The sequence below is a fragment of the Plecotus auritus genome, assembly GCF_963455305.1.
Source record: "Plecotus auritus genome assembly, chromosome: 4".
NCBI classification, from domain to species: Eukaryota; Metazoa; Chordata; class Mammalia; order Chiroptera; family Vespertilionidae; genus Plecotus; species Plecotus auritus.
Window position 1 is genome coordinate 127,330,712 of NC_137775.1, and position 21,525 is coordinate 127,352,236.

At 39.4% G+C, this 21,525-nt stretch overlaps 1 protein-coding gene across 4 annotated transcripts in view; it reads right to left on the minus strand.

Moving 5' to 3' along the window:
• The window catches only part of TMEM209 (transmembrane protein 209), a 59,015-nt gene that overhangs the window by 35,798 nt on the left and 1,692 nt on the right, over positions 1-21,525 (minus strand). For all 4 annotated transcript variants that reach the window (XM_080665568.1, XM_080665569.1, XM_080665570.1 and 1 more), the window contains exons 4-10: positions 20,935-21,066; positions 20,217-20,455; positions 17,665-17,863; positions 6,616-6,791; positions 5,665-5,736; positions 3,171-3,267; positions 1,627-1,752 (exon numbers count right to left, since the gene is read on the minus strand). In XM_080665568.1, coding sequence (XP_080521694.1) covers positions 1,627-1,752; positions 3,171-3,267; positions 5,665-5,736; positions 6,616-6,791; positions 17,665-17,863; positions 20,217-20,455; positions 20,935-21,066 — 1,041 coding nt within the window. The remainder of the gene's footprint in view (positions 1-1,626; positions 1,753-3,170; positions 3,268-5,664; positions 5,737-6,615; positions 6,792-17,664; positions 17,864-20,216; positions 20,456-20,934; positions 21,067-21,525) is intronic.

Sequence of the window (21,525 nt, forward strand, 5' to 3'; positions counted from 1 at the left end):
AAAATGTTGCAAAGAAAAAAAATGATGGATGGGAAACCTATAGCTTAAAAGAAACTTAAATATAGTAATCAATCACAACATGTGATAATATTTGAATCCCAATTCAAATAAAAAGTACCAAAAAAAAGTAATTATACATTTTAGGAGATGGTTGGAAATTTGTATATATAAACTGTATATTTCATGATATAAATAAATAATCACAGCCCAGCTGGTGTGGCTCAAATGGTTGAGAGTCAACCTATAAACCAGGAAGTCACGGTTCGATTCCTGGTCAGAGCACATGTGTGGATTGCGGGCTTGATCCCCAGTAGGGGGAGTGCAGGAGGCAGCCGATCAATGATTCTCTCTCATCATTGATGTTTCTATCTCTCTCTCTCCCTCCCTTCCTCTCTGAAATCAATAATAATAATAATAATAATAATAATAATAATAATAATAATATATATGGTTAAAAATATTAGGTGTGATAATTATATTATAGTTATGTTTTTTAAAAGGCTTTATCTTTTAGAGATATATAGCGATATTTACAGATAAAGTGATAATAATATATAGGATTTGCTTCACACACACAGGAAGAGAGGAGGTAGATTGGGATATGGAGAGGGCAGAGGTTGCCCAGGGACTGATGGTTGTTGGGACCGGGTGCTAGGTACAAAAGCGTTGAGCATACTGTTGTATCTAGTTTTATGTATGTTTGAATTCTCCTTATATAAAAAGATTTTTAAAAGTCATGATAAATGCTTATTCCTAAACCTCAGACAAACCTAGGGGAAAAATGGGTGCACCATAATATTTTCAAATTAAGATTTATAATAAATCTGAAGAGTGAAATACTATTTCTAAAACTTGCTTTAGTGATGAGAATATTTTACAGAGTTTACCCAAATGAAAAAAGACAGTGTATGGGAATGTCAGGGAAGATAAATTTCCTGATTCTCACATCAGCTTCCTCAGATAACAAAATGTAAAAAAAAAGGAACATGATAGCCCTGGCCAGTGGGGCTCAGCAGTTAGAGTGTCAACCTGAGCACCAAAGAGTCGTAGGTTCAATTCCCAGTCAAGCGCATGTACCTGAGTTGCAGGTTCCATCCCTGGCATCAATATTTCTCTCTCCTTCTCCCTCCCTCCCACTGCCCTCCACTCTCTCTAAAAATGAATGGAAAAAATATTTTCAAGTGAGAATTAACAAAAACAACAACAAAAGAACATAAATATGACATAAAAATTGAAAGAAATAAGAATCACCTTCCGAAATTATAAAGAATGTCAAAGTGGCACCATTTTTGAGAGTTTAAGAATAAAAAATGAGTGAAATATCCACTTGAGCCCTTTTAGCTCATTTTTAAGTCTTTCTATATAGAATGAAATTATTAACTAACATATTCAAGGCTAAGTATATTATTTTGACAATTCTTAACTATATAATACATAACACCCAAAAGTTGTTCAAATATAAGCCTTAATAAAGCTGTAATTAAATATGTCTTTATAAAACAAAAGATCATACTTAGTGATACTTTTAATTTTTTAAAAAAAATTTTCCCCTTTGTTGCCTTTATAAAATCTCAAAGTAGTGAAAAAGTACTCATTTTTTTCCCCCCTCTTCAAATCAATAGTTACCTTTGATCCTTTCAAACAAGTATTCCTGATTTGGTGTAAGGTCTAGATACTGCACAATTGTATTCAGAGTTGGAATGAGAGGAGCTTTGACCAGAGCAGCTTGTTTCAAGCTGGTAATATTAGCCTCTGTTAAAAATAAAACACACCAAACACATTATTATTCACTTGGGCCTCTAAAAAATACTTAAAATGCTCTTCCTACAATAAATGTTGAAGGAATAAATGACAGCAATAATAGTTTATCTTAACAATTTGCATTATCTACTTTACTTATAATTTATTTTATCATTTCTGACAAGGTAGACAGATATCTATCTATCTCTCTGTCTTCCTCCCCTCCTCCTCCCGCCCCCCAAAGAATCAGCCATATCCATTTTGGAAGATATATAAACAACTAATACACCATATATATATATGTATATATATATGAAATACAGTCCAGCCATAAAAATTATACTGGACAATACTTAACAAAATAGAAAGAGCAAGGGGAAAAAACATAAGACAACTCCAATTTAATTAGAAACATACACATATATATGTACCATATTTCCTCAACTCCTAAATATATACTTTTCATGTTCTTAAATTATAAGATAACTTATAATTGATATATATAGTTAATATCATAGTATTTTCTTAAAAATAATAATTGGTTGTGACTAAATTGATAATGGTTATTGCTGAAAGCAGAATGGTAAGTAATATTCTTCTTTGTGTATTTTTGTACTTTTTGAATTTTCTACTTGAACACTGTATACTGCTTTTGTAGTCATAAAGCAATGTTGTTCTTTTTTAAAAAGCACATCATGCTGGCACTGACACATGTTACAACATGGATGAAACTTGAAAACATTATTATATTAAATGAAAGAAGCCAGTCACAAAGGACAACATATTGCATATCCCATTTGTACACAATATCCAGAAAAGGTCTATCTATAGAGACAGGAAGAAGCCTGATAGTTGCCTAGGGCTGGAGAATGGGTGGTGGTGGGAGAGCAGAGGGGACTGCTAGAGTATGTGGGTTTCTTTTGAAGTGATGAAATAGTCTTATGATTGATTATGGTGATGGTTGTACAACTCAAACCTCTGAATTGTACACTTTATTATCATTATTTTTAAATATACTTTTATTGATTTCAGAGAGGAAGGGAGAGGGAGAGAGAGATAGAAACATCAATGATGAGAGAGAATCATTGATGGGCTTGCCTCCTGCATATCCCCTACTGGGGACTGAGCCCACAACCTGGGCATGTGCCCTTGACCGGAACTGAACTTGGGACCCTTCAGTCCACAGGCTGACGCTCCATCCACTGAGCCAAACCAGCTAGGGCTGAATTGTAGACTTAAAATGATGAACTATATGTAAGTAAATTATATTTCAATAAAACTTAATATTGAAAAAAAACCCCTGTATTATAGAGATTTAGTTTTATTTCCTTCACCTCAAGGTAACAAAGTTAAATAGCCCACTACAGAAGAAATTCCCACCTGCAGATTCACTGAAGGTAAATCAAATGCTGGGCTCTATTTTCACATACCTCCTATTTGCAGCTCTGGACAACCCATGCGTCTCATCTGTGTGCTGACAGACTCAATCTCTTGTACAAGTGACACTAATATTGTCTCATTGATCCACTAGGAAAAAAATGAGGTAAAGATTTTACACACGTAATTCCAAAGCATTTCTCAAATAATTATTCACAAGACTCTAAGATTTTTTTTATTGTTGTGTACTTTAAATATTAGAGTATAGTGAAAGAGAATGGAAGTAGCAGCTCCCTGAAGTCCAGAGTTAAGTAAATATGCTACTAAAGTATAAGTTGATTAAGTTATAGTCTTAAATCACATATGCCTGTGGTGTTTTTTGAAGAATATGAGACTTCCAGTTGTAAAGTTTTTCTTAAATGTTTCTTTCTATGCTTATTATACTAAGCTAAAAGGATTAACTCAGCAGGCTCACCCAATTCCCTAACCACGTAGAAAACAAATGTATTATATTTGAAAATGGCTTGTGAATATTACCATATGACTTTAGGACTAGGGATTTCAAATGCCACTTTGTTCGGCTACTATCAAATTAATTCTGGGAAATGAAAAGACTGTCTAAGGAAACAGCTCATCTGGTTTATTTGTGTTGTTTCTTTTTGTGTGTATGTATGTTTTTAGAAGCTTCCACCATTTCTGTTTCCAGGCTTCTGTTTAACCATAAAATTAAAGGATGAAAAAAGTTTCAGGTCAAATAAATGTCTACTATTCCTTAAAAAAAAAAAAAAATCCCCCAAATTCTAAATTTCAGAACACTGGTAGTCTAAGGAATTCAGATAAGGGATTGTGCTTATATTTCTTCTAAGCTAATACTCTCAACCAAGCCTTTATATTGGTATTAGACAAGCCTATGTGTGGAAATAAGAGTACAATTCTAAGATATCATTTCACTCATTCACACTTCCAACATTTATTTAAACACATTCTAAATTGTCAGCTACTCTTTCTCTGAAACAAACTGATCTAAGGGGTTTAGGAGAGAGATCTAGGCCCCATTTCCAGAAAGTCTGACTGAGTACTTCCAGGGCTGGGCTCAAGAATTTTTATTTATTTATTTTAATTTAATTGTATTTCATTTTTGTTGATTTTCACCCAAGGATATTTTTCCCATTGATTTTTAGAGAGACTGGAAAGGAAAAAGGGAAGGAGGATTGAGAGAGAGAGAAAGAAAGACAGAGAGAGAGAGAGAGACAAAGAGTGAGAGAGAGAAAAAAGAGAGAGAGAGAGAGAGCCATCAATATGAGAGAGACACATCAACTGGTTGCCTCCCACACTTGCCACAACAGGGACCAGGGATCAAAGTGCCCTTGACTAGGAATCAAGCCCATGACTCTGCGGTGTGTGGGCCGTTATTCTAACCATTGAGGACACAGGACAGGGCAAAAATTTTTATTTTTAAAAAGTCATCCAGCCCTAGCTGGTTTGGCTCAGTGGATAGAGCGTCAGCCTGAGGACTAAAGGGTCCTGGGTTCGATTCCAGTCAGGGCACAAGTCTGGAGGGGGTACAGGAGGCAGCCAATTGATGATTCTGTCTCATTATTGATGTTTCTATCTCTCTCTCCTTTTCCCTTCCTCTCTGAAATCAATAAAAATATGTTAAAAAAAAAAAAAGCCATCCAGACTTCTGGTTCAAAAAAGTAGGCTGCCATTTTTCATCACTCCCTCTTGATACCCTATTTAAATTATGATAAAAGTATGCAATAGGAGTGGAAGTGATTTCAACGTATCTCTAGAAATGAAGAGCAGCAGATGAATAACTATTGCAATATGAAACAGAGGAAGAAGTGGTAGCCTCTACAGAATCTACGTGGACACCTGCAGTGGCGGAGGGGCCAATGTGCCCAGCAGAACCTGGGACATACAGGTACTACAGAAGGCGAGAAAAAGAGGCAGGGGTTGAAACAAAGGAATTAACACACTCTGTACAAAGAAGAACTGGCCTTCCCAACTTCCAGGCCAAAAACAGAGAGGGTTCTTCTTTAAAAAAATCAAAGAAACTGATATATATTCAGGGATCAGCTGCCTCCCACATGCTCCCCACTGGAGATCAAGCCTGCAACCCAGGCATGTAACCTGACTGGGAATTGAACTTGAAATTTTTTGGTACACAGGACAATACTCCAACCAACCGAGTCTCGCACAAGAACCTCATTTTGTTTCCCACACATTTCTAGATACACAATAGGCTCTGACAAAAAAGCTCTTTGAAAAATAAAATTGAGATGTTGGAAAAGGGAAGAAGGTCATACTGTTCCTTTATCTATTCAACATAGAGGGGGTAAAAAAATCCCTTAAAAATGGACACACACACACAAAAAAAAGGACACCATAAGGTAAATGTCATGTTTATCCTTATATATGTTCCATCCATATTGCACTTTTACTAATTCTGATATCTAATTAACAACATCTCTAATTGATATTCTAATAACATACTTTGCATATTAAGAGGCACTAATAATGTCCAAAGAGTAATGTCCAACTTACATTTCTGAACTTAGCTGTCCATGAATCCATATGGTCAAGAAGTTGTCTATTCATACTCACTCTTGCCCAAACCTATTAAAAACATGTTTAAAATGAACAGTCAGTGAGGAAAAAAACATTGCCAGAAATCAGTTATTCTTTTCCGCAACCTCAAAAATATTTGAAATACTTTGGGGGGAAAAACTTCACACATGTCAATAATGATCTAATATGTAATAATTTTTTTATTACATATTTGTTGCTATTCATGCAGACATATCTTTAAAATTCCTTATGTTGGTGCCGAAACCGGTTTGGCTCAGTGGATAGAGCGTCAGCCTGCGGACTGAAGGGTCCCAGGTTCGATTCCGGTCAAGGGCATGTACCTTGGTTGCGGGCACATCCTCAGTGGGAGGTGTGCAGGAGGCAGCTGATCGATCTTTCTCTCTCATCGATGTTTCTAGCTCTCTATCCCTCTCCCTTCCTCTCTGTAAAATATCAATAAAATATATTTTAAAAAAAAAATAAATAAAATAAAATTCCTTATGTCGGTATGATTAAAAAACATCCTTCTTGCTTTTAAGAACAAAATAAAAATCCTGTATTTGGTATTAAACTGATGAAGTTAGACTGTCAAATGTTCTAATCTAAATATATTTTAAAAGCAAGAGTTCTGTTTATGTTAAATAGAAATTGATACTTGAGATACCTTTTTATAAATGAATGCAGAAAAATGTTTTAGGGAGGATACTAAGGACAACTATGTGTCATAAAGAGTAAAACATGCAGTATAATTCCATTTTAGGTACAGAGTTAAGACAGAAGCCTTTCCAGTCTTTAATGTGCCAGATTTATGTTGTCAGCCAGTAAAAGTGGAGGTTACAGGGACAAAAAAAGTTCCAGAAGTAAAAAAGATGACTTTCTAATAATTTGTAAATCATAAACATTAAGTCATTTTTATTTTCCATTTACCTCCTCTGCAGCTTGTTTAGAACTGAGATCGGCTTCATCTTTGTTAGCGCATGGAGCCTGGGACCTACAGGCAAGCTGATACTGAAACTTCTTTAGAGTTTGTACATAATCTCCCATAGAACGATTGTAGTTCCAGAAAGTAGGACTGGTGGAAGGCGAGGTAGAATCTGGGCTCCCTACAATGATTAATTAAAAGAGCGTCAGTGTGTTGTAGGCATTTTGACATCTAGAGTTAGTATATGAGCACAGGGTATCTAGGCACAGAGGCAATGGCAACCAAGGAAGACAAAGCCTCAAGGCGCTTCTCTTTTTTCTCCTCCCTAACATTATTTTTTCTTTAGAGAACATGGACTACTTATGCTAAAAGTTAACAAAGACATTTCTGAACAGTATTCATTTAAGAGCCATAATCATAAATGGTGGAAAGTGGTTTGGTTGTAAAATTAAGCTTGTTTTATTCTCTAAGACTTTCAAATGATTCAAAAACAAAAAGATTTATTCAGGAAATAAATAGGCTAAGAAAGTTCCTTACTTAAATCTTTCCAAATGGGATAACTACAGCCTACTATTAATAAACTACTTTTTGGGCTAGCAACTAAACTCACTCTTCCCTGCACTATACTGTATCTACTCATATCCTGTTGTAATTCCTGTGTTGTAATAAAAGAGACTGCTAATCACATTTCTGAATAATTTACTTCTGGGAAATGTAAATAGTTATATTTAGGGACTTAATCCTATAATTATGGGAGTAATTATCACATTAAAGTCAATTATCTTTCTTTTTTAAATCCTTACCTGAGGACATGCTTTTTAAAAAAATTGATTTGAGAGAGAGAGGAAGGGAGGGGGGGGAGAGAGAGAGAGGTAAACATCCACATGACAGTGAAACACGGATTGGTTGACTCCCGCACATGCCCCAACCAGTGATCAAACCTGAAACCTGGGCACATGCCCCGACCAGGAATTGAACCCGAGACCCTCCAGTGTATGGGACAACACTCCAACCAACCAAGCAACACTGGGCCATCGTTTAACTCTTTCCAAATAGAATGTGAGCTTCTTGAGGGCAGAGTATTTTTTCCCCTAGCACCTAGCACAGTATTTGAATAAACAGCAAGTTGTGAAAGGTAATTATCCTATATAATAAAAGCCTAATATGCTAAGTGTCTGGTCGTTCAGTTGGCCATTCAACCAATCAAAGCATAATATGCTAATGATATGCTAAGGCCTCTCAACTGCTTGCTATGATATGCACCACCAGGGAGGGGGCAGACGCTCCAACCAGTAGGTTAGCTTGCTGCTGGGGTCTGGCGGATCGGGACTGAGCAAGATGGGCCAGACACGCCCTGGAGCCCTCCCGCGGTCCTTCCCCAGCTGGCCAACCTCCCGCATCCCTCCCTGGCCCCAATCCCTGATCATGCACTGGTGGGGTCCCTTGGCCTGGCCTGTGCCCTCTTGCAATCCAGGCTGATCCCCTCTCCTCCCCTGAGTGCACGATTTTCGTGCACTGGGCCTCTAGTCCTATTTAATAAAAGAGTAATATGCAAATTGACCACCACTCCAAGACACAAGATGGCCGCCCCCATGTGGTCAAAGATGGCTGTCCCCATGTGGACACAAGATGGCCTGCAGGGGAGGGCAGTTGTGGGAAGTTAGGGGTGACCAGGCCAGCAGAGGAGGGCAGTGGGGGAAACCAGGCCAGCAAGGGAGGGCAGTTGGGGGGGACCCAGACCTGCAGGGGAGAGCAGTTGGGGGGGACCCAGGCCTACAGGGGAGGGCAGTTGGGGGGGACCAGGCTGGCAGGGGAGGGCAGTTGTGGGCGATCAGGCAAGCAGGGAGGGCAGTTGGGGTGACTGGACCAGCAGAGGAGAGCAATTGGGGGAGACCAGGTCAGCAGGGGAGGGAAATGGGGGGGGCAGGCCTGCAGGGGAGGGCAGTTGGGGGGGGGGGGAATCAGGCCTGCAGGGGAGGGCAGTTGGGAGCCAGCAGTCCTGGATTGTGAGAGGGATGTCCGACCACCCGATCCACTGGGATCGGGCCTAAACAGGCGGTTGGACATCCCTCAAGGGGTCCCAGATTGGAGAGGGTGCAGGCTAGGCTGAGGGACACCCCCCCCCACCGTGCACGAATTTCGTGCACCAGGCCTCTAGTATACTTATAAAGGGCTTATTTTTTTAGAGTTTAACTAATGTAAAAAATACCAATTGATACTTCATACCCACACACAAAAATCACAAATAGAAATTTTTTTTTAATCTTAGCAGAATTTCTAAGAGGAATGACTATATATATATATATATAACCCTAATATGCAAATAAACTGAAGGGCGGAACAACCAAAAAACTGGTCGCTATGATGTGCGCTGACCACCGGGGGCACGCACGGAACATGGTGGGCGTTGGCTGCGGCGGGATGGTGGAGATGAGCAGGGGTGCCAGACCAAGCCGGGGCACCGGTCACTATCATCAGGGTGAGTTACTGAAAATTCTTTGCTCCCGTGCACCACGTTCCCACCCGGTGCTCGCACCCGCTGCTGGCGCTGGCCCCGATCATTCCGTGCTGTCAGTGGGTATGAGTGGTGGCAGCCAGCCCCGATAGCCCCTCAGGGCTTTTTCCCCCTCCCCCTGCTCCTGAGGGGCAATCGGGGCAGGCAGCCACCTCTTGCACCCACTGCCAGCGCCGGCCCTGCTCACACCTGCTCGCACCCACTGCTGGCGCCGGCCCCAATTGCTCTGCACTGTCAGCGTGTGGGAGCAGGGGCAGCGGTGGCAGGAGTGGGCTGCCAGCAGACAGGGGACCAGGGGGCCATGGCGGGAGGGGCTGGGCGGGGGCGTGGAGGATGGGTCAAGACCCGCCTGTGCCCACTGCAGCTTCACGGCCCACAATTCCTTTCAAGGTGCACGAATTTGTGCACTGGGCCCCTAGTATATATATAAATGTTTATTAAAATAAAACACTTTATTTCTATGGATAATGGAGCTTGCAAAAAGTTAAGAGGAACAGCCAGTGGCTAGAAATGAAGAGAGAATTGAAAATCAGAGTGGCCTGTGTGTAAGCTGATACTGTGGCTGCTCTGAAGAATTTTGTAGGTTTTAGGAAACCTATCGGCTTGGATTTCAGTGGCCAAATGGGAACTGGAAATGAAGATGTAGGAAATAAAGATGTAGGCCTCAAAGATGTAGAGAGTTGGATTGAGACCTTTCTCCAACCTCCATCCCTTGCACCTGGCATAGGGCCAGGAACCTCAAAGGCCACATTCTCAGTGGATAAGAAAATAATCTAACCACTGGGCACCAGGAGATAACAAGGAAGCTTGTGTGTCTTAGGCTGTTGGGAGATTAATCCTTTAAGCCTAGACATTACTTAAGTTAGTTCAAAGTTAATGATATTCCTTAGGGACCTGGCAGAGTCATATACAAACTTCTAGGAGAAAACAAGGCTTACATCCAGCCCACCCAGGATAGAAAAAGCACAGATAAAACTCTACTGAAGATGAGCCTACCAAAAACACAAGAGAAAAAACAGATAAATCACAAGGAAACAAGCTCAAAGCATGAATCCACAAGATAAAAAAAATGTTAGTATTTCACCTCCACGAACATCATATAACTGAACTATTGGACAGAGGCTTTGTTAAAGTATGTTTAAAGTGATTGAGATAGGAAGAGGAATTGAAGACAGAAACAAAACAAGATATTCTAAAATAAATCAGGCATATTTGAAAGAAAGCCAAATAAAACTGAAAAATGAAAAAATACGAATTAAAAAACTCAGTTAATTAAAAAGCAGTTTAGACATTGCTAAAGAAAGAACCAATCATGAGTCCCAACTGGCTAAAATGAACAAACTGTGGGGTGAGGGGTAAACAGAAAGTTCTTTACAGAAGAATGCTAAACGACTAAATGTAGAAGAAATGAAAGTATTAGAAAGTCTCCATTGTGAAACTACCACTATATTAACTTACTGGGAAATGACAATCAATGGATGCTAGCTAAAACCACTTGCTGAAAGGCTGTAGGGGGAACAGTATATTCAGTCTCAATCACACTACAGATTATTTATAAACTAGAGGCCCAGTGCACGAATCCGTGCATGGGTGGGGTCCCTCTGGGTGGCCTGCAGGGATCAGGCCGAAACCCGTAGTCCAACACTGCCTGCAGCTCCTACCTGCTGCTCCCGCTCATCCTGGCCCCACTGTGCCTGCTGCAGGCTCATGCCCAATCAGTCCCGATCTGGAGAGGCTCGCCAGCCAAGAGCCCTGCATCTGGTACCCTCCCAAGGGGAGTGGCCTGTGGGACTGGGCTGAAACCGGCTCTCTGACATCCACCGAGGGGTCCTGGGTTGCGAGAGGGTGCAGGCCAGGCTGAGGGACGCACTGGTGCATGATTGGGACGGGAAGGGACCACGGGAGGGCTCCAGAGCGTGTCCGGCCCATCTCTCTCAGTCCCGATCAGCGGGACCCCAGCAGCAAGCTAACCTACCCGTCATCTGCCCCCTGGTGGTCAGTGCACGTCATAGCGACCTGTCAACCAGTTGACTGTCTGCCCCCTGGTGGTCAGTGCACGTCATAGCGAGCAGTTGAGCAGCCTTAGCATATCATTAGCATATTACGCTTTGATTGGTTGGTTGGTTGTTCTGCCGTTCAGTCTATTTGCATATTACCCTTTTATTATATAGGAGGATTACAGAAGGGAAAAGCTATTATGGAGAAATCAGGCTGCCATAACCTTGGCCAATGATCCAATTTAACATTATCAATAAAGGAACAAGAAGATATCATGTGTCTACTGATGTCACACACTAAAAGGAACACATCACCACCTAAACTACATTCTTGATAAAAAATATTTAAACTAAATCTAATGAGAAAATGATCACATAAATCCAATTGTGCAATACAACTAGCCTGACCTCTTCAAAATGTAAATGTCATAAAAGACGCAAAAAAACATGTGTTCTAGATTAAAGAAGACAAAAGAAGCATGACAACTAAATGCAATACATGAACCTTAATTAGATTAGTAAAAGGGGAGAAAAAAAGCTACAAAGGTCCTTACTGTGAACGAAATGTGAATATGAATAATGGTAGTATCTTTAGTATGATAATCATATTGAAAATACTTAAGATAGAAAGGAAAATGTCCTTGTTCTCAGGAGATGCATATGAACTATTTAGGGATGAAATGGCTCTTGAGCAAAAATGTGGGTATGTGAGAAAGAGTACATGAGTGCCTGGTTTCTCACTACTGGAGAAAGTTACAAATACAGAAAGAGAGAAGAGGCTAGAATAAACCCAGTATGGCTGGATTGGAATTGGAAGTATTAGTATGAACTCCAGGTTTTTAATACAGTTGACCCTTGAACAATGTGGGGGTTAGGGGGACCTATCCCACCCCTCCAGTCAAAAATCTATGTATAACTTCTGACTCTGCCAAAACTTAACTACTAATAGTCTTCTGTTGACTGGAAGCTTTACCCATAACATAAACAGTCGATTAACACATATTCTGTGTGTTATATGTATTATATACTGTATTTTTACAATAAAGTAAACCAGAGAAAAGAAAATGCTATTAAGAAAATCGTAAGAGCCCTAGCTGGGATAGCTCAGTGGATAGCACATCAGCCTGTGGACTGAAGGCTCCCAGGTTCAATTCTGTTCAAGGGCACATGCTTGGGTTGCAGGCTCGATCCCCAGTAGGGGGTGTGCAGGAAGCAGCCAATCAGTGACTCTCTCTCATCATTAAAGTTTTTATCTCTCCCTCTCCTTCTCTGAAATCAATAAAAATATTTAAAAAAAGAAAATCATAAGAGAAAATGTATTTACAGTACTGTACATATTTATTGAAAAAACAAAACAAAACACTTGTTAATGAACCCATGCAGTTCAAACCCATGTTATTGAAGAATCAACTGATGGATTAATATAGATGGATGGATGTAGAAATACATATAGATGTGTATGTGCATGTACATACCTATATAATAAAAGTCCAGCGACCCTTACCATGGAACAACCAGAACAACCGATCGCTATGACGTGCACTGACCACCAGGGGGAAAAGGTTAATGCAGGAGCTGCCCCTGGTGGTCAGCACGCTCCCACAGGAGGAGTGTTGCTCAGCCAGAAGCTGGGCTCACGGCTGGCGAGTGAAGTGGCAAGCCAAACAGTAAGGAACAAGCAGGCGTGTGGTTAGGAGCGAGGGGTCCCGGATTGCGAGAAGGCGCAGGCCAGACTGAGGGCCCTCCCTCCAACACGAATTTCGTACATCGGGTCTCTAGTATAGATACATTTCCTAACTGTCTGTTGAGAGGACCTAGAGTAATGACACCCCATTAACATGGCATATCCAATACCCAGATATTAACATCTAAATATTATTTTTCACTAAAAACAGTTATGGCCTCTTAAGAAACAGACTGACTCCAGAGCTAGGTAATAAGAAAAATACAGGGAGAAACCAAGTTGGCGGCATAGGTAAGCACCTAAACTGCTGCCTCGCACAACAATTTCAAAACTACAACTAAAAGACAGAACGGACCCCATCCAGAACCACAGGAAAGCTGGCTGAGTGGAAATTCTACAACTAGAAGGAAAGAGAAAGGCTCACAGAGAATTGGAGGTACGGCAAAGGGTCTTTGTGCGCGCAGAGAGGAAGGGCAGTTGAGAGCCTGGCTGACTTTCTCTGGCGGGAGGGGGAAGGAAGCCCCCGACCGCACTGAACCCCAGTTCTGACTGCACTGAACCCCAGTTCCGGGTGAAACCCCGTGGACCCAGGCTCATACAGGGGGAGTCTGGACTGTCAGGTAGAGAGAAAGGCACCCGGAGACTCAGAGACCTGGGGGAGCCCCGGTGGGCAGGGGTCTGGAGGCGCGCGCCAGTGTGCACAAAGGCTGCGGAGGTTGCCACAGGCTTTCCCTAGTGGAAGGGAGTCAGAAGCTCCTGACTGTACTGAGCCCCAGTTCTGACTGCACTGAACCCCAGTTCCAGGCGAGCTCCTGGGGACCCACGCTCTTGCGGGTGGCGGGGGGGAATCTGGACTCTTGGGCAGAGACTCGGGAGCCGGGGAAGGCAGAGTCTCAGGCGCCCGCGGGGAAGGCTGACTGGAAGCCAAGACTGTCTGCTCCGCCCTGAGACTCCACCCCATCCAAGCTGAGCAAAGAGGCTTTTGCAATTTGGCAAGTCTAATCCTATAAGGTTGTCTCCAGCACTGAACTTCTCCCAGCGTAGACACAGCTGATCCTCACAGCCAACTGGCCTGGAGGTCAATTCCTCCCAGTGATACCAACAACAATCAAGACTTAACTACAACAAAGCTGTACACACAGTCCACAAAGGGGTGCACCAAGAGTGTCCACCTCAGGTTAACTGGGGAGGCCGACCCACTGGGCCATATAGGAAACCTAGCACACAAATCTACCCTACTCAGGGAAGCAGTGAAAATGCGGCGTCAAAGAATCAGATCACAAACGAAAGAAATGGAGGAAAACAAACGACTGGATATAGAATTCAAAACCACGGTTATAAGGCTTTTTAAGAATATCCTAGAAAAGGCCGATAAATATAACGAGACCCTCGAAGATATGAAAAAGGACCAACTAGAAATTAAACATACACTGACTGAAATAAAAAATATTATACAGAGACCCAAAAACAGACAAGAGGAACACAAAAATCAAGTCAAAGAATTGAAATACAAAAGGGCAAAAAACACTCAACCAAAAAAGCAAAAAGCAAAAAAAAAATCCAAAAAGTTGAAGATAGTGTAAGAAGACTCTGGGACAACTTCAAGCGTACCAACACCAGAATTATGGGGGTGCCAGAAGAAGAGAGAGAGCAAGATACTGAAAACCTATTTGAAGAAATAATGACTGAAAACTTCCCCCACATGGTGAAAGAAATAGACTTAGAAGTCCAGGAAGCGCAGAGAACCCCAAACAAAAGGAATCCAATGAGGACCACACCAAGACACATCATAATTAAAATGCCAAGAGCAAAAGACAAAGACAGAATATTAAAAGCAGCAAGAGAAAAACAGTTAATTACCTACAAGGGAGCACCCATATGATTGTCAGCTGATTTCTCAACAGAAACTATGCAGGCCAGACGGGAGTGGCAAGAAATTTTCAAAGTGATGAATAGCAAGAACCTACAACCAAGATTACTCTATCCAGCAAAGCTATTATTCAGAATTGAAGGGCAGATAAAGAGCTTCACAGATAATTAAAAGCTAAAGGAGTTCATCACCACCAAACCAATATTATATGAAATGCTGAAAGATATTCTTAAAAGAAGAGGAAGAAGAAAAAAGTAAAGATAAAAATTATGAACAACAAATACATATCTATCAACAAGTGAACCTCAAAATCAAGTGAATTAAAAACCTGAGGAACAGAATAATCTGGTGAATATAACAGAATCAGGGGCATAGAAAGGGAGTGGACTGATAATTCTCAGGGGGAAAGAGGTATGGGGGGATTCAGGAAAAGACTGGACAAAAATCATACACCTATGGATGAGGTCAGTGGGGGGAGGTAAAGGCAGAAGGTGGGGTGGGAACGGGGTGGAGGGGAGCTATGGGGGGAAAAAGGAGAAACAATTGTAATAATCTGAATAAAGATTTATTTAAAAAAAAATAAAGCTGGAAAAAAAAAAAGGAGTCTGAAATATCTTGTGGTCCGCAAAAGTTAAAAAAAAAAAAGTGCTTAAGAATGAATAATGTCATGTCTAAAGAACACTGAAGTCAGAGGCCTACTAGCCAAATCTGAGACAATATAACCATTAAAATAAATGACATAATTGAGAAGAAGAAAAAGATTCATCTTAGAGTACAATGCCAATAAATAAATATGAAAAGCGGTTGCCCAACAATGTGAATGTACTTAATACCACTGAATTATACACTTAAAAATGGTCAAAATGTGATTATGGAAGGAGCCTTGACTTGGGGTGATGAATACACAATACAATATACAGTTGATATATTATAGAATTGTACACCTGAAACCTATGTAATTTTTTTTTAAGCCTTACCCAATGATTTTATTTTTTTAGTGAGAGAGGAAAGGAGAGAGGGAGAGGGAGAGGGAGAGGGAGAGGGAGAGAGAGAGAGAGAGAGAGAGAGAAACACTGATCTGCTACCTCCCATACGTGCTGACTGGGGATTGAACTCACAACCTTTTGTATACACGATGCTCCAACCAATTGAGCCACTGGGCCTGGGCTGTAACCTATATAGTTTTATTAACCAATGTCACCCCAATAAATTCAATTAAAAATGGTTAAAATGATAAATCTTATGTATATCTTATCACAAAAAAAGTTTAAACAAATAAGGTATAAATGTTAAAAGAATGACAGAATTAGAAAGCCATGACAACAAACAGTAATAATTTTGAAAATAATCTCAAAAGGATGTTAAAACTAGAAAGTCAAAATTTGATGAGAAAGAGGATATTTGTATAGTCTCAAAGTAGCTACCCCCCAAAATACTTATTATTTACAAATTAATTTGTACAAAATACTTAACTAAAATCTATGGGCATAGAAGTGTTAAAAGTATAGGGATAAACATAGATGTACCCAGCAAATGCTAACCAAATGAAAACAGTACAGCTGTGTTAATGTCAGACAAAAAATTCTTGAAGGCAAAAAGCCTAAGTGATAAAAGGAGTAATTGACCAGAAAGATATTAACAATTCTGAATTTATATGCACTTAACATAATCTCATAGATACTTAGCAAATTTGACACAATTACGAGGAGATATTTACTGGAAGACAATCAGTGAGAGTTTTTAACACACTTCCTTAGTGACTAATAGATAAAGCAGACAAAAATTAATAAAGAACTTAAGAATACCACCAAAAAGCTTACTAAATGAACAAATATGGAGCCCAATATTTGAGACTATGCATTTTTTTTCAATATAACAAGAACCATTTATAAAAAGTAATCACACAGCAGGCCTAAAAGCAAGTCTGAAAAAAATACCAAAAAATCAATAGGATACAGATCAGAATCTCTAACCATAGTACAATCAACTTAGAGAATAGAAAAAAGATAAACAAGCCTTTCATTTCATATATTTGGAAATTAAAAGCAACAGTAATCAATAATAACAATATTTCCAAACAACTCCTTTATGTCAAAGAAGAAATAAAAATGCAAGTCAGAAAAACTCTGGCTATGACAAAGATATGTAGAGGGTTAATAGATTGTTCTTTGTACTTTATCCTATAGTTTTCAGTATTCTTGCAATATTTCAAAATTTAAAAGAAATAGCACGCATTGACAAATAACAAGATAATATTGATTTGTTTCTCTGACATTTGTGGCAATTCCAGGCCAAATTATATTAAAAATCAATGGAGAGATTTAAAGTGACACAAGAGCCATGGTCCAATAACTGGCTTCCTCATTGTGGCCATGCTTTAGCACCTAATGTGCTTTCTGTGAAAGTTCCTGAGGGGGAAAATCATTACTCTGCTCAATAACCTAATCTGGTGTCAAGTAATTGACTTTGTAATAATCAAATCCACCACAAATAGATTAACATTTTCTAACATTGTTTCCCAAGGTAAATTAAAGATAAGTTTAAAATGTTTTGAAAAACAGCAGCACTTCCAGCGTAAATCCCTGCTCTGTCCTTCATCCTTCCAGGCCACACCAACCTTCCCAAAGGAGACAACTATCACATCACTGAGCTTTGCTATACCCACCACTTCAAAAAACATTTGATAGTCTTAACTTTTAAATAGAAATTATAACTTACATTATATAAAAAAGCTTTCAATCTAAATGTAGATGAAAGGTTCAAGATTTGTTAGTTCAGCTTTATTTTACTTCTTAAATTTGGAACTTAACTCTAACTGCATAAAATATAAAAACAAAATGTATTTCTCTCCTAAGCTACACAAGGTATATAGGTAAAAAAGATTTAAACATTTATGTACAGGTAATCAAGTAACGGAAATAATAGGTTAAGGATAATGTATTGTAAAGTGACACCATATATATTAGTTCTAAAAATATATGTACATACCCAGCTTAACTCTATGCTGTTTCTCTTCTTCACTTCTAAGAAAAGTATCCAAAGTTCGTAGGTCTGTCATGTAGTCGTGTTTGTCAGTAGGGGAGTTATAGACAGTGGGTGAAGAACGGTAGCGAGATCGCAATCCACTGCTCTCCACTGGCCCAACAGTGGTAGGGTACGAAGAAGGAGAGGGACTATAACTTGTCAACTATAAAAATAAGAATCTTTATTTTATTTAATTGAAATTTACTTTTGTTTTGGCTTTTGACTTTCAAAGAGTAATACACCAATAATAAAATCCAGACCACTGACAACACAAATGCTGACCAGTATATAAAGCAACAGGAACTCTCATTCATTGCTGGTGGGAATGCAAAATGGTACAGCCACTTTGGAAGATAGTGTGGTGGTTTCTTATAAAACTAAACATACTCTAAACATACTCTTACCATACAATCTAGCAATCGTGCTCCCTGGCATTTACCCAAAGGAGTTGAAAGCTTATGTCCACACAAACCTGCACACAGATGTTTTTAAGTTTTATTCATAACTGCCAAAACTTGGAAGCAACCTACTTTAGTAGGTAAATAGACAAACTGTGGCACATCTGGACAATGGGATATTATTCAGCACTAAAAGGAGCTATGAAAAGACATAAAGGAATCTAAATGCATATTACTAAGTGAAAGAAGCCTATCTGAAAAGGTTACATACAATACAATAACTACATGGTATTCTGAAAAAGGCAAAACTATGGAGACAGCCATAGCTGGTTTGGCTCAGTGGATACCACATCGGCCCTGTGGACCGAAGGGTCTGGGGTTTGATTCCCGTCAAGGGCATGTATGTACCTTGGTTGCAGACTCCTCCCTAGCCCAGGCCCTGGTTGGGACTCAGGTGAGGATTCAAAAAAAACGAACAAAAAAAACTATGGAGACAATAAAAAGATCAGCTGTTGTCAGGGGTTGGGAGAAGGATGAATAAGTGGAATTTAGGGATTTTATTTTCTATTTTTATACATTTTATATAACTCATAAAACAGTGCTTGTATAAAAATTCACACAAAGTTGCTAGAGAGCATACAATTTCCAAAAATGTCCTGGGTTTTTGTTACATTCAGTTTTCTAGGGATGCACTCAAATCAATGGTAAAATGCAAACATTATGTGATAGTTCATTATCTTCGGTAAAACCATTTTCATCATTTTGTCTCCTCACAGTATTAACTCTGCTATCACTTTGTGCAGGGTCTGCTATCACTAGGATATCAGAAAAACGTTAAGGCTGGATCTATGCAAGGCAAGTATTTCCAAATGGCAGTAACAGCCCTTGGTCCCCAGCCCCACTTCATAACACCTAGCTATACAGGCAGGGAGAGAGCTCAACGGGCTCCAATCAGGGGTCTTGAGAAACTCCCTCCCCCATCAGGCAAGAGGCAAACGTTTTTGGGAAAGTTGGAAACTGAGAGCCATCTCTACAGGAACCCAGGGGCCATGCTGTGGTTTGGTCAGGCCAGTGACTTTTAGCATTTAAACAGCGATCCATTCATCACTCAGTAGATCCCATTGGTAGGTTGATGATTGCTGCTGATATGATACCCCTCCCCCTCAACTTACAGAAAGGAAGGTTCAGGGCTGACACTGAATGGGGAGGAGCACGGAGCTTGAGGATTTTAGGGCGGTAAAAATACTCTGTATACCATAATGGTGGATGCATGTCCTTATATATTTGACCAAACCCATAGAATGTGTACCATCAAGAATGGAACCTAATGTGAACTATGGACTCTGGGTGAGAATGCTGTGTCAGTGTAGGTTCTTCAGTTGTAACAACTGTACCACTCTTGTGCCTGATGTTGACAGTTGGGAAGGCTGTGCCTGTGTGCAGGGGGCATATGGGAAATCTCTGCACCTTCCGCTCAATTTTTCTAGGAACCTAAAACTGCTCTAAATATAAAGCCTATTTTTTAAAAAATAACATATGCATGTTTAAAAAAACCTAAAAAGTATGAAAAAAATAAGTCACACTTAGAACTTTGCCACCCAGAGATAATATAATCCCTTTTCACATTTTATGTATTTTCAAATCTTTAAATGTATATGGCTATGTCAATGTATTTTTTTTACATAAATGACAATACTATCAATTTTTAATTTTATGTCCCTGTTTTATTTAAAGTTAACCAAACATTTTCCTATCATATCCTTTATAGCCCTGGCTGGGTGGCTCAGTTGGTTGGAGTATCGTCCCAAACACCAAAACGTTAGAGGTTTGATTCCTGGTCAGGGCACGTGCCAGGTTTCGGGCTCAATTGATATGCTTGCACATTGGTGTTTCTCTCTTCTCTCTCCCTCTCCCTTCCTCTCTCTCTAAAAATCAATAAAAAAATAACACAAAAAAAACCTTCTAACTAGGTGTTAAGAAATCTGGGTTTATTATTGGCTCTTAAATGGGCAATTTCCATTTCTTCATTGATGAAATGAGGAATTTCAACTCACTATATTGTATAGGTACCTCCAAATTCTAAAATAACTTGACTGGCCAAGAGAAAAGAGTCTTTACCTTATTATAACCACTGATGGGTGAGTAGGTCACTCCTGGGCTATAAGAACCACTGCCACCTGATGATAGACCTTGTAGCTGAGGGCTGTATCCAGTTATACAGCTGGTGGTGAACTTGGGGCTGGTACTGGGTGAACGAGATGGGCTATAACTCAACACACTCTGACCCTGAATTGAAGAAGGTGGAGAGGGAGGAATTTGGGTTGCTGCCAGGTCACGTGGAGGAGTAGTCTGTACAACTAGAAGAAATAGATAGATAAATAAATGGCAAATAAATAAAATGTGTGTGTATATATAAATAAAATTTCTATTAAAACATTTAATGAACTGAATCTTTTTATTAAAAAAAAAGGAAAGTAAGAGAGAACTTGGTTGTTCAATTACATAAAGTATTATTACCAAAAGACACAAATTAGTTGTTTACCATTTCCAGAGTTCAAAATAAGAAATTAGCTTTAATGCAGCAAGCATCAGTATTTAATTTTAATTATAATTAAACAGAATAAACTTTCATGAGGCTATTGATTGCTAGTTCTATTTAATTTATATAAATAGGAATAGTCACTGGTCTTAAGACAATATATTATAGATCTGCTTAATATAGTTGAACCAGATGGCCTAAGCCCCGTGCAGCTGAGTCTAGGAAAAGGGAAAATTAAACTGAGAAAGAGTTATTGCCAACCTTTCCCCAACTTGTGCAAAAGATGCAAACACTTACCAGCTGTTTTTAACCCTAAAAGTGTTTGCTGTCCAGGGCTAACAACCAAACTTGTTGGTGCCACAGTATATTTGAAATATCTCCAAAAATCAAATAAAGCATTTAGGCTGAAGAGAGATGCAAGGGCAAGCTCTGTAAGAGAACAATAATTAATTTTTTTTTTAAAGGGTGTGTGTGTGGAACATTTAAAAGGGCAAACAGAACTCTTTATACTTTAGCAAATTAACAAAATTGAAAACTTTTTCCTCCTATCAGTTACCACTTAATGTCTATTATATGTAGGGTACTTACTAGTAAGTTTCAAAATATTATCACTAATCCTTAAAACTAGTACAATAAACATTTTCATCTTTAAAGATCAACCAACAGTTGTAGAGAAATAGTGATTTTGCAAGAGCACACAGCTAATTATTGATTCTAACTCAGTATGCAGATTCCAAAACTCTTGCTCTTCCATTTTCCACACCACTTCTATCACAGACTTTAGATTAATGTGTATATTAGATGATGGAATTTCCTTTAATGGCCATAGGACTCTATACCCAAAGACTGAAGAGCAGACAGGGAGATAAAGAAACAAGGAGACTGAGG